Here is a 13740-nt window from a genome sequence, read left to right on the forward strand (position 1 = left end):
AGCAAAATCCAGCTCGACCAACGTCTTCAGATGGTCAAATAACCTCAAGAACGAGTCCTAGCTAAAGCCAAGCAAGCCATATGAAGGCTGAAAAAATCGATCTTTGGGTGGGGGAAGGATGACAGGGGCAGCCAACTTTGGAACATGATTTTTAGAGGGAAATCTGGCTCGACCAACGTGTTTGTATGGTCCAATAACCTCTAGAACAAGTCCTACCTAAAGAAAAGCAAGCCATATGGAGGCTGAAAAAATCAATCTTTGGGTGGGGGAGCATGGCCTTGGTGGTCAACTTCGGAATTTGATTTTCTCATGCAAATCTGGCTTGACCATCCTTTTCAGAGTGTTCAATAACCTCGGAAACAAGTCCTACATCAACCCTTGCGAGTCATATGAAGGCTGTAAAAATCAATATGTGGGGAAGGCCAGCATGCCCTAGGGGGTCAACTCCAGCATTTGATTTCTTCGTGCAATTCTGGCTCGACCATCCTTTTCGGAGTGTTCAATAACCTTGGAATCAAGTCCTACATGATGCCAGGCAAGTCACATGAAGGCTGTAAAAATCGATGTGTGGGGGGGGCCAGCATGGCCTAGGGGGTCAACTTTGGAATTTGATTTTATTGTGCAATTATGGCTTCACAAATGTATTCAGATGGTCCAATAACCTCTAGAAAGAGTCCTAGATACAGCCAAGCAAGCAATATGAAGGCTGAAAAAATCGATCTTTGGGTGGAGGGGCATGACAGGGGTTGTAGTCAAATTTGGAACATGATTTTTAGAGAGAAATCTGGCATGACCAACATGTTTGTATGGTCCAATAACCTCTAAAATGAGTCATGCCTGAATTCAAGCAGGTCATATGAAGGCTGTTAAAATCAATGTGTGGGGGGCCAGCATGGCCAGGGTCGTCAACTTCAGAATCTGATTTCCTCGCGCAAATCTGGCATTACCATGGTCTTTGTATTGCTCAATAACCTCGAAATCAAGTCCTACCTTATCCTACCCAAGCCATATGAAGGCTGTAAAAATCAATCTTAGGAGAATGTGGTGGTGGTACTGCTTACATAAGCAAGAATGCGGTCCTCTCAGAGGGGGCCTGCTCACCACTCTATGCCACTGTGATGCACCAGCAAATAAATCTTTCTAATTTGTTTCCGAGGTTCAGTGTGTTAGATTCTGCCTGCATCTGCCTTGTGAAACGCCAAAATTGCGAATTGCAGAGGTGTTATGCAGAAATGCATAGCAGGGACTAAGCTGTTCACCTCTGATAGAGGTGGCCATCTTGTACATGTATATTTTCGCTTTTGTCCTCTTCCTCACAATTTCCCCAGCTTTGGTGGATTTTACACAAACAAGACTTGTCCAAGTCCTGAGATTTGACTGACTTTTGCTTCTTGTCTGGTATTGACTTGCATGACAGGGGCAGCCAACTTTTGAACTTTATTTTAGAGCAAAATCTGGCAGAGTCCTTGGATTTAACTGATGTTCGCTTCTTGGCTGGCTTTGGCTTCATAAATGTCTCTCTTCATAACTCCATCACAATTCGACCAATGTTTTTGGAAATGTCACAAAAAAGCGAAATATAAGTAGAAGTTTGCCACCTCTATTAGAGATGAATCCCCCATGAAGGGGAGGAGTCCTCAGATTTGACTGACTTTCACTTCTTGGCTGGAAAATCCTGGACCTTGCCACCCAAATAGCTCTCGGAGCGAAAATCCTGGTCACCTCTATCAGAGATGAATTCCGCATGAAGGAGGAAAACTTGGGCCTTGCCACCCAAATTGTCTCCAGAGTCAACAAGAAAGTGAAAAGGTAAAAGAAGCGAAAATAAAAAGTGTTGGCCACCTCTATCAAAGGTGAATCCTGCATGAAGGGAAGGAGCCCTTAGATTTGACCAACTTTCACTTCTTGGCTGGCAAAGCCATGTGGGCCAACATGTGGCCGACTGTCATATGAATAAGTTGTTCTTGTGCAATGGACGATACAGTGGAATTTGACTGCCTCTCCAATGGAAGAATTCACTGGTTAGTTTGTAAAGCAGTGTCCGGAGCTTCTTCTAACACTATAGCTACATTTCAGATGACGAGTCAATGGTCAATCCTCATGCACACTAAATCAGTCAAATCATAATGAAGCTTGGGTGAAGGGATGATAGATGAACGCTTGAAAAAGGGTCGTACTCACCAGGTTAGGTGTGTATCAATTCGTCCCATGCCTCACTTTCTATCATTAACATTTGGCTAAGCCTTGGGGAAGAAGCACCGGACCAAGAAGAACAGACAATGTACAGTCATTGCTGGGATTCAGACTATCCTGCAACTATCTTCATTTTCAAATATACTTCGTTGGGTAGGCCATGGTATTTTCTGTGTCCCCACTCATGCCAACTCCTGACCCCCCCTAATACAACCCTCAACCCAGACGACTTTTTCCTGACCTTGCTTGCATCATTCCAACAACATCAAAGAAATCATAATGACATTATGGCAAGGAACACTTACAAAGTCGAAGCCAGCCAAGAAATGAAAGTCAGTCAAATCTAAGACTCAGACAACCTTTCTGTGTGTAAAGGAAAGGTTTGAATATCAACTTTCATTGAGGGCCGACATGTGGCTGACTGTCATATGAATAAGTTGTCCTTGGGCAATGGATGGTACAATGGAACACGACTGCATTTCTGATGGAACCATGGGAATAAAGTTAATGTTCAAGGAAATTGAATTCACTGGTTAGTTTGTAAAGCGGTGTCCGGAGCTTCTTCTAACACTCTAGCTACAATCAGTGCCCATGAAGGGGAAAAGCCCTTAGATTTGACCGACTTTCACTTCTTGGCTTGCAAATCCTGGACATGGCCACCCAAATAGCCCTCAGAGCGAAAATCCTGGTCACCTCTATCAGAGATGAATCCCCCATGAAGGGGAGAAACCAGGACCTTGCCTACCAAAATAGCACCCAGAGCCAACAAGAAGTGAAAATAAAAAGGTGTACATTGGTAAGGCATTCATCGTGTAAGCCTCTTGAAGGAGTCTCATGGCGTCTTAGACAGGTCCGAGACAGTGACACAAACCTTTTTGTCCTTGTGAAGTTCTTACAGCTGGAAATTGTAGACTTCATCAACTCAGCACATGGTCCTACTGGTGGTTCTTCTTTACTCGGCAGTTGACTCCTGGTTCACGCCAGTGCAACACAGTAGTGCTTTCCTCAATCCATGCACTGTACAGTACAACCTATTTTCTATGTGGTGGGACAGATCCTAAGAAAAAAGGTTCACTATACTGACAAAGTATTATAAGCGCAAGGCTAAAATGTTGAAGGATTTGGGTTTGTGTCCACAAAGTACTTGTATGCATATCCAAAGCGATGAATGCCAGATACCCATTCTCAATGAGCCTGAACCCTGACGGAAGCTAATCTAAAAAAAATGACCTCCGCAGGGGCAGGTTGACGTTGTGATCTTCTGCGTTCTAACTTCACGAGTGAGGGCTTCTGGTCTCTAGATGAAGAGATTCTCTGTGCTTGTTGTTTTGTGCGCAAATACTGCAGCTCCAACTTCAAGAAGAAAATAAGTTGAAGGGAATGACATCAAAGCAGAAGGTCGCCTCTAATTTCTGATATGCATGGCATCTGATGAAGACTTGTTACTACACTCATCCACCAATATTTGTGATTTTGACACCCATAGGTTTACTACACCATTTGCCCATAGGCTTTCTGAGATCGGAAATTGTTACGAGTGAATGTGGATACATATGAAAGACATCAGTTTTGGTGAGGAAATAGGAATGTGAACTCTGGGGAGCCACAAGGATATAGACCTTGATAGGCGAGCTAGTGAATCTGAAGCGCAAATCCTGGTCACCTCTATCAGAGATGAATCCCCCATGAAGGGGGGAAACCAGGATCAACTTTCTTTGACTTCCTAGCTGGCCTTCACTCCGCAGGTGTCCCTCTTCATAAGGTCATTATAGGTTTACTACACCATTTGCTCACAGGCTTTCTGAGATCAGAAATTTATGAAACCAAGGCCGGCCAAGAAGCAAAACCAGTCAAATATAAGACTCGGACAACCTTTCTGTGTGTAAAGGAAAGGTATGAATATCAACTTTTATTGAGGGCCGACATGTGGCTGACTGTCATATGAATAAGTCGCCCTTGGGCAATGGATGGTAGAATGGAACATGATTGTATCTCTGACGGAACCATGGGAAGAAAGTTAATGTTCAAGGACATTGAATTCACTGGTTAGTTTGTAAAGCGGTGTCCGGAGCTTCTTCTAACACTATAGCTACATTTCAGATGACGAGTCAATGGTCAATCCTCATGCAGACTAAATCAGTCAAATGATAATGAAGCTGCCAAGAGGGAGGTTCAAGAAGTCAAAGCCAGAAAATGACCATGGCAATATTCCTCGGAGTCGTTTGGGTGAAGGGATGGTAGATGAACGCTTGAAAAAGGGTCGTACTCACCAGATTAGGTGTGTATCAATTTGTCCCTTGACTCACTTTAGGTTTGACATCAAAGCGGGAGGTCACCTCTAATTCCATGATACACATGGCACCCGAAGAAGACTTGTTACTACGCCCATCCACCGAGATTTGTGAAGTTGACACCCTATGGGTTTACTACACCGGGCCAACATGTGGCCGACTGTCATATGAATGAGTTGCTCTTGAGCAATTGACGGATAGACTGCATGAACCTGACAATGAATCAGACACTGATATGCCATAATGCTCTGATTATCTGTACCCTATGCCAAGCAACAGCCACATCGCTCCACAGAACACCAATATGATTCGCCTTCACTGACCATCAGCCCTCAGCGACATGCAGCCCTCAGCCCATGGAAACCCTTTTCCAAATTCAATCCCCATCTAATCATGCCCTGTGCCCAATACGACCTCAACCCAGGCGGCTGAGCATCAGTCACCAATCCAATGCGAAACACTCAGCCCAGTGAAGCCCTCTACCCAATCCAACCCCAGCCCAGCAAAGCCCTCTATCCAATCTGACCCTCGGCCCAGTGTAACCCTCTGCCCAATCCAACCCTCAACCCAGGCAACTATTTATTGACCTTGTTTGCACCATTACAACAGCATCTGTCGAATCCTGATGGAATTATGAATAGGGTCACTTACAAGGCCAAAGCCAGCCAAGAAGCGAAAGGCAGTCAAGTCTAAAACTCAGACAGCCTTTGTTCACACACAAAGGTTGTCCCAGTCTTAGATTTGACTGACTTTTGTTTCTTGGATGCCTTTGCCTTTTTAAATGTCCCCCTTCGTAACTTCATTATGATTTGACCAAAAAACTCCAACAGAGTTTACATTAGCAATCAACCAATGAATGATGATGTGAATGTATCAAATATTTTATTGGTGACATTCACATCTTCGTTCAGTTGGTGGTTGTTGATGTAGACTACCAGAGAAGTGACTCTAATAATGATAGCCTGTCCATAAGTCAACTTCTTTCCCTAGGCAGCTACACTCGGAAAACCTTTCTGTGTGCGAAGGCAAGGTAAGAATAAAATGACCCTCTTTGTCACTCCATTATGATTTGATCGAGAAACCCTTAACTCAATTGCTGTAAAATGTGGTCTATTTGAACCATCATTTCTCAAGTTCATCTTTCTCTCTTTCACTGTCACTGCCCCTCCCCTAGCTCTGGTGAGTCGTCTATGTCCCTGAAATGTAAAGTCAAATAACCTTTGGTTAGCCTGAATCAAAGTCATCGTTATACATGTACATTGTTAGTTTGTCTTGTTCAGGTACTTCTTCCCCAAGGCTGAATCGACTTGTAAGGATAGAAAGTGACTCCATTGCCTATTGAAATGAAATACACCCAATGTGATGATCACGAACCTTTTTCAAGTGTTCAGGTACATTCCCTTTGCACACAAAAAGGATGTCCGAGTCTGTGGACTTGTCCGGCTTGTGCTTCTTTTTACCTTGTAGCCCTCAGTAATATGTCCCTCACATGTGCATATATTTCTGATGATACTTATGGGAGGCATGGCAAGTACAAACTTCGACCATCATCTATACTCTAATCTTCAGCCACTACATTTTCTCCTTCCAAAGATTGTCCTATATGCATGGGAAATGGCAGGAGCTTGCGAGAACGTGGGGGAGGGGGGATTCTCTGATTTCTCTTGGTCATGGTCATTTTCTTGCGAATCTCCCGACGCTTTTGTCTCTCGGTCTTCGTTCTCAGATTACCATCTGTGTCAAAGGGTTGCGAGTCCATCAGGTCAGCTGCAAATATGCGCTTTCCCTTGATCAACTTCATTGTACGACGTGCTCTGGTGGCCCTCTGCTGACGGTCGCCTCCCCTTCCGATGCAGTCGATCCTGTAAAATGTGGGGTTTGTGACAAAAATGATGGCATCATTCTTTTGTGTCCACACTCTAGACCCACTTGCTGGGAGACAATGAACCTCCGAAAAAACCTCGGATAATCCTTGCTTCAACGATGCTTGCTGATCCTCGTCCATAGTCTGCATAGTCCTGTGAAATTCTGCAATGTATCCATCTCCCTCCCACAGCGTGGACCACTGAGTGTTGTCCTTGTAGGACGCATCGGGATCAGGGAAGAATAGAGTGGACCTGTCACCAAAGCCTCTGGACCTGGGACCCATCCGACCGGCCGTGACTCCAGTGTGGTCTTGCAGTCCAGAATTGCAGGCTTCAAATGCGACAGCAGAAAGGACGTCATCGACACTCGTTATGGTCCAGCACTTCATCGCCTCCTGCAGTGTGATTGGGTGGGGTGTGACGCCTTTCAAGACTTCAGTTGTCAGCATGAGCCATATGTGTCTGGTGAACATGATGAACAATCGTCCGACGGACAGGTCCATGTTGAACAACCTGGAAGACCAAGACCATGGTCTCATGATCATTGCAGGGGAGTTTGCTATGGCTGACTTGAGTCGAGTCCACGTCGGCGTCCTACCAAGGGGATAGTCTTCAAGCTCTGATTCAGCCATTGCCTGTGGATTTTTTCGTCCTACTGCTCTATCTCTTTGAGCCTTTGCGTTTACGCCCATGAGAGCCAGCACATTCACATCATCGACTTGCTGCACTTCATCCAAGCATGTCTCGCTGGCCGAGATCGAATTCCTGCAAGAAGAACATTCCTGCTGTCTCTAGCACATTTCTGTACTCGAGGAGAGCAAGGGACTCGCGAACATGGAAGTCATAGATGATGGGGGTGGATGTCGTTGAACGAAGCATGTGATTCAGCAGGCCGGTGAGGATGCCGAGGTTTGGTGGATTCTTTCTGACGATGGCTATCTGGGTCCTCTGAAGCTCCCGAACCCTTCTTCTAATAAGCTCGAACCAGACCTTCGATGGTATCCACAGCACTGGATCAGATCGCAGATATTCCGTAGCCTGCAAGGTGATCACCGCATGAGTTATTTTAGTTTGTATGTCAGTGATTCATGGAGCCAGGACCACTGACCTTGGTGTCGATATTCTCCAGCATTATTCTGGCTGCTTGTCCACTCACTCTGTACTCGTCCCTGACCCCATATGTTTTCTCCTTGCAACCGTCGATGACCTTGACCATTTCGAAGCATTCAGCCATGTATGGTGGGGAAAGCTTGTATGCATCGCTGTCGGAAGCGAAGCTCACGCGGTTGTTGTTCGTCCGGATGGATTCATAGTAGAGGTTGTAGGTGCTTCGGAATGCGATGTGCGTCTGCTGGGCCCTCTCCTGCTGCATCTCGGCCTGCAGTGCACCGTATCTCGAGAGTGTGTTGTGATGATGCATCTCGCCTCTCTTGTACCCCCCTGCACCAAATGATGCTTCAAGTGCGTCCAATCTCCATACCCCCACGACGGGTACATCTGGTGAGCGTGGTGTGAATGAGATCCCGACGTCCACAAGAAGTTCTCCATGTTGCCTGTTCATCATGTATGGCCAGTCGAGGTCAGACAGGTTTCGACGAAGGGCCTCTTCTGGTCCTGAGAAACGTCCTCTCTGACCATCCTTCGTGAGCAGCTTTATGCCCTTTCCTTCCAGGATGAAGAACAACGACCCAAACATACTCAGCTCAGCCTCTCCATCGCGAATTCGATCCTGCATGCGTTCCTGTACATCCTTGAAGTCATCATCAGATAGGGGAATTGATTTGGGCGGTCCCCATCCCCCTCTACGTCCTCCCGCTCCATTAGCCTTGTATCGCGCCTCCTCCAATGTGTGCTTGAGGTAAGGGGCCCAGCTCGCATCCGTGCAATCTCCTATGGAAGGAAGCAACACCCTATCCCAGAAGATGTCCAAGACCTCCTGGGGAATGAGTGTGATTCTCCGGCCGTTCACTGGGTGTCGGTGAATCATTCTTGGAAATGCGATATAAAGATTCAGCGTTGAGGAAGCAGATGATATCCTCCCAATGCAAGCATGAGGGATGGCAGACATTGGAAAGCGTTTGGACAGCCATTCGGTCCTGCCCCCGGGCACATGCGCATCGGCCTCTGACTGTGGAATTGTGATGTCGACATATGTATGGTTATGCTTGAATATCCCAGGTTTCACTTGAAATGGTGGAGTCACATAAATGCCGACGGATCCCCTGCACCGGAATGTCTTCGTGGTCCAGATGATGCTGTCTATGTCCACCGAGATCTCTATCTCATCTTCCGAAAATTGGATTGCATCTTTTTCGAGATCAATATACAATGCAGGTCCATCTCCATACCGATGACTAGTGCGGCCACGCACAAAGGCGTTGTGTCCAAACCTACACTCATCATGCAGCGGAGGGTCGTACTGCACAGAATCTATGATTTCAGACGCAGACATTATGTCCACATCTGATACCCGTGTGCAGCGTCCATCCTGGTCAGGCCCTCGCCGGTCGAGGGTGTATTCTCCTGTGACACGATCTGGCACTTGTTTGGATGCATCATAGCAATCGGTTGTGCCAACCGGCATGATGTGCGCCATTGTAGCTATGGGGTCGCATTGATAGAATATGTGGAATGAGCTAGGGGAAATCCTATAACCGTGATCGACCCAGTCCACCCAAGCAGTGGACAGCTGCATGCCTCCATCCTGGAATTGTCATTGTAGGATTGACGTCCCTCGGAGGTCTCAGCATCTCTATTGTAGGCCCACCCTCATAATCATCGAAGTTCCTATTGTCTTGAAGCCATCTTCTACCTGAATATGCCACTAGTGGTACTGGAGCGATTGGTCGAGGAAATCGTTTGTTGCTTCCCAGATTCCAGTTTGACACTCGCCTACGAGTTGCTGAGGCTGATGTGGAGCGTTGAGAATCAACTTGACCATCTGTTTCAGCTGACGGCTCTGATTCTATTTGAAGATGCGTCCCAACAGCACGAGCAGGAATTGCATTTCGGTTGCGGGATCCAGCCAGTTCTTTGTTCGCTTTGAAAAGTTGGACGAGCTTCGCCTTTCTTTCTGCAGGTAGGATTGTGCCGAGGTGATCCTCATCTTCGCCATAACCATCTTCTGAATCATCACGATCAACTGGAGTGTCACCACGATTCTCATCATGGTGTAAGGGGCTGCGTCCTGCCTGGTTGAGGATGGGAGATTGGCATGCCGAGCATGTAGCGCTGATGATAGTCAATTTACGCAAGAGCTCGAGGCATTCAGCCTGATGCCGCCCATGTTGAATGGAATTGATGACCTCATCGTCTGGAATATCATCTTCTAGCCAATCGTCCGGTCTGTTGTCCAGGAGCATGAGGTAGTCACTACAGCTCATCCTTATACGTCCGGCGACAACGCGCAACATGTCTATGCGGAGCTTGTGGCCGCATTGTGTTTGAAATGGTGGTAGATTACCGTGCCCATCGACTCCTGAGATCAAGAAATGTGCCAGCACAGAGCAGGCCATGAGGCCGCAGTCCACCACATCTGTGGTCACATCCCGGTGTATCACTGACACATCTGTTACATCTCCGGGGCTCCAGTCATGAAGGGTCGCAATTTTTCTCCAATATTCAGGTCCTCCCCAAATGCTCCAATCATTTCGATGTATGTTCAATGTGCCATCAGAAATATGGCAATCCAGGATGTGCGCTTTGCGTTCCTGAAAGTCGAAGATGACACTGATGAAGAATTCGGCATCACAGACTATGAATCCCACAGGGACCACAGGACATCCGCCATCATGAGGCACAAAATGGTTCCTCCTAAAACGCTCCAGGTCTTCATCTGCCATTTCTTTTGCCATTGCTGCATGTACATCCACATATCGCATGCGTGATCTGTTCAGCGCCTCATACCAAACATGCAACAGGTAAAAGTTTGCAACCGTCGCTTCAAGCCGCTCGTTGAACCCAAGGGTTCTACAGTTGTCCCAGGCAGAAGTCCATACACATGGCCTGGCCATTGCACGACCTATGATAAATATGTATGATTTTTATGTGTTACATCAAGATAATTCTGAACTCACAAGTAATGTCTCCAACTGTCATTTTAGCTAGTGGCGGTGGTGGTGCCTCCAGTGACGGTAACCGGACCTCAGGCAGCGGTGGTGGCGAAGGTCTGTACTCGTCATCATCTATCTCTCCCAAAAAATTACCTGGACTCCCTAAATCCAAAACACAGTCATCAAACACCCATATACTGCCTATTGATAAATACTGATACTTACACCGAGATTCCATGGTGATTTCTTCACCTTCACCTTCACCTTGCGATTCATTATCACTCACGTGTGATTGACTATTGACTTGTTGTTCGCATGCTATACATTGAATGTTGCAGCTTGTGTGCGCCTTTGGAAGATAAAATATTACTCACAAGTCGCTCGTGTTTGCCTAGCATGTTGTGTTGCAAGACTCCTATTATTTTGTCTTCTGTGCGGCAAGGCTTCTTCCCCTCGAGATTGGTAATTATTATCGTGTGCAAGGAACTCGAATTCATCGCCATGATCATGCCCTTCAGGGAGGTTCGGACGCATATTTTTCTTCAACCCTAAACATGAATAGTTAGTATCCTTGCAAATACACTATCCAATATTATTTACTTGGCCCATAGTGACGTCCAGACTTCCTTTTGGGGCGGCCTCGACTACGCCTGGTGGATCCCTGTGTGGAACTTGTATAGTCGTTGACATTGGCAACATGTTCAAGTGTAACTGTACCCCCTGGTACAGGGCTGATCGTCGCACGGATAACAGGACGTCTTTCATGTTTCTGTGCATGAACCCTCCTGAGTTGGTGCCATGTGGGTGGGGCTTGTATTTTATGTTCAGTGCTTGATGGTACTAGAATTGCAAGAATTTATCAATGTGGGCATTTTACTTCCGATGAGGGTGTTAGCGGTATACTGACCCTCTGACACTCTATGTTTCTCGACTGCTCCTCCCTCCTCATATTGATTGTCATCGTGATGGGAGGTGACATTGTGATCGTCAATGTGGTGAAAGTGGTCTTCGGGATCCTGGATTATCATAGTGTGATTGCAAGCAGGCGCATATCATGCTTAAAGCGGCCAGTTCCTCCAGCAGGCCCAGGCATTCAACTGGTTGCTGCCCACACTGTATCGCAGAAATGACATCTTCATCTGGAATGTCATGAGCCATCCAATGAGTTTTGGGACTGTCCAGAAGCATCATGTAATCTGTACAGCTGATCTTGATCCGCCCCAAAACAACGCGGAATATTTCCATGCGCAGTTTGTGTCCACATTTTAGATGTATCGGCGGCAAATTGCCACGTGTGTCCAACCCGCATGTCAGAGCTTGCTCCAGCACGGAGCAAGCTATTGGGCCACAGTCGACTCCATTTTGCGTCCAATCTTGAGTTCTGATGCAAACATCGGTTACATCGCCTGCTGTCCACCCATGTAGTGCTGCAACATTCCTCCAATATCTAGGCCCTTCCCAAGCTTCCCAGTCATCCAGGTTGGTCTGACGAACATGCATAATATGATTCGAAATATTGCGGCCAAGGACGTGTGCTGTATGTCGTATAAAATCGAATATTACAGCGAAGAAATGTTGTGAGTGATGGACGATGAATCCGACAGGAACCATGGGACATGCAGCATCTGGATCGATGAAGTGGTTGATCCTCATTTCCTGTATCTCATGATCGCATAAATCACCCGCCATTGCCGCGTACATGTCCAGATATCTCATGCAGGTTCGGCCTCGGCCTTCATACCAGACATGGCACAGATAAAAGTTTGCCACTGCTGCGTCAAGCCATGTGCTTGATTGAAGTGTTTGTAAATTATTCCAGGCATCTGTCCAAAGAATTGGGCGTGACATGGCACGAGCTGCAGTAAAATTAATTTTATTACATGATCTACATTCCTTCCAGTAATTCACTCACAAGCAGTATCAGGCATTGTGATATCAACCCTTGGCCCGGGTTCCTCGTTGTCGACTCCACTGCTTGTGGTATTTGTATTCCCTAAACAAAGCATGTGTTGGTATACAATATCAGGCCAATGGGGCCTAGGGACTCTTGGTGCTCACCCTTCCCATGATCGTGTGTGTCAGTGACCACATCAAGAACTTTTTTTTTCGACACTGTCAATTAAAATTTTAGATGTGTTGGTCTAAATTAAAGGTACAAAAACACTAACCTGTTGAACGTGAACCCACCACGTGCTTTTTAGGACGTCCTCGACCTCTGTTCTTTGTCACTCCAGTTTCTTCGAGGGCTCCGCTACTCTCATATAACATTTGTTGTGCCTTGTCTCCGCCGTGGATATGGGATACCATGACAGGAACTTCTGCACGTCTTCCTGTTGTTGTTCTATCACTGTTGCTAACTTGAACGACATTCCTATCGGCTGGTACATCCTCAGGTACTGGGCTTATTGTGGCTCGTATGATAGGTTTCCGGCCATTATTTTGAGCTGATTGTTCCACCTCAAACCAATCTTCAGGACATGCCTGTTTTTTAGTACTGCCTGCATGACATTCTCATTTACATGAATATAGGGGTCGATGGGATTGACTCACGATTCACAGTTCTCTTGATCAATTTTTTTTTCGGCCTTCCACGCGGCTTTTTACTGTCTATTAAATTCTCCTTTCCTTTGTCCAATATTCCACAGTTTTCTATGGCCGCCAAAAGATCGTTCATATCTGTGTCTGAATTCCACCCATCATCACTTGCACCAGGTTCTTTGCATTGCACAGTCCTTGCAGTCGTCTGTCTGTCTGGGCTGGAATCGAGGATGCCGCATTCCATGATATCCTGCAGAATTTCGAATACATTGTCTGCCATTGCGCTGTTCAGACTGACTGATGTGAGGTGAATTTAGAGTTTAGATGTTAATCCAAACTATCTACTACCCTCCATTTGTTATAGCATCAAACCTCTCTCACGAATGCCCAGACCATTGGGCCATGACTACCCATGGGTGATCTGATCTATCCACTTGTTGCGCTCCTAGTACCTCGGATCTTGTGACTCATTGTGAACTCAATTTTTTTTTTCAAGGGTAATCGGTGGACTCATCAGTCCAATTTGCTGTGGGCTGCTACACTTCCATTCCAATTACGTATATTTTAGTATGCTGCACGACCGCATGTCTATTACTCGGCACCTACATAAGATCATCCACCCATATAAATGGTATAATTGCAGCACTGCTTCATGTTTTTACGGCATGGCATAAATGCTAACACTACAGCGTCCGGAGTACTATCAGTAAGCAACCCTTTGATCCGGAATTTTAACGCGGATCTCATGTATTGAAATGTGTGGTAATACGACCCTGTAATGTTCTCGAGTATTTTATTTGC

At 46.2% G+C, this 13740-nt stretch overlaps 1 protein-coding gene across 1 annotated transcript; it reads right to left on the reverse strand.

Moving 5' to 3' along the window:
* Positions 1-6042: 6042 nt before the first annotated feature.
* On the reverse strand, positions 6043-13219 carry DEU56DRAFT_756337 (uncharacterized protein; the record flags this gene model as incomplete). Its single annotated transcript, XM_041350008.1, has 15 exons — positions 6043-6862; positions 6920-7114; positions 7158-7387; positions 7458-8950; positions 9015-10370; positions 10426-10563; positions 10627-10659; positions 10776-10949; positions 11002-11241; positions 11309-11417; positions 11533-12257; positions 12314-12394; positions 12460-12513; positions 12570-12899; positions 12952-13219. 15 exons carry the CDS (start codon positions 13217-13219, stop codon positions 6043-6045), a joined length of 6246 nt encoding a protein of 2081 aa, XP_041208174.1.
* Between the last annotated feature and the right edge of the window lie 521 nt (positions 13220-13740).

This window comes from Suillus clintonianus, assembly GCF_016758775.1.
Source record: "Suillus clintonianus strain FC179 chromosome Unknown DEU56scaffold_38, whole genome shotgun sequence".
NCBI classification, from domain to species: Eukaryota; Fungi; Basidiomycota; class Agaricomycetes; order Boletales; family Suillaceae; genus Suillus; species Suillus clintonianus.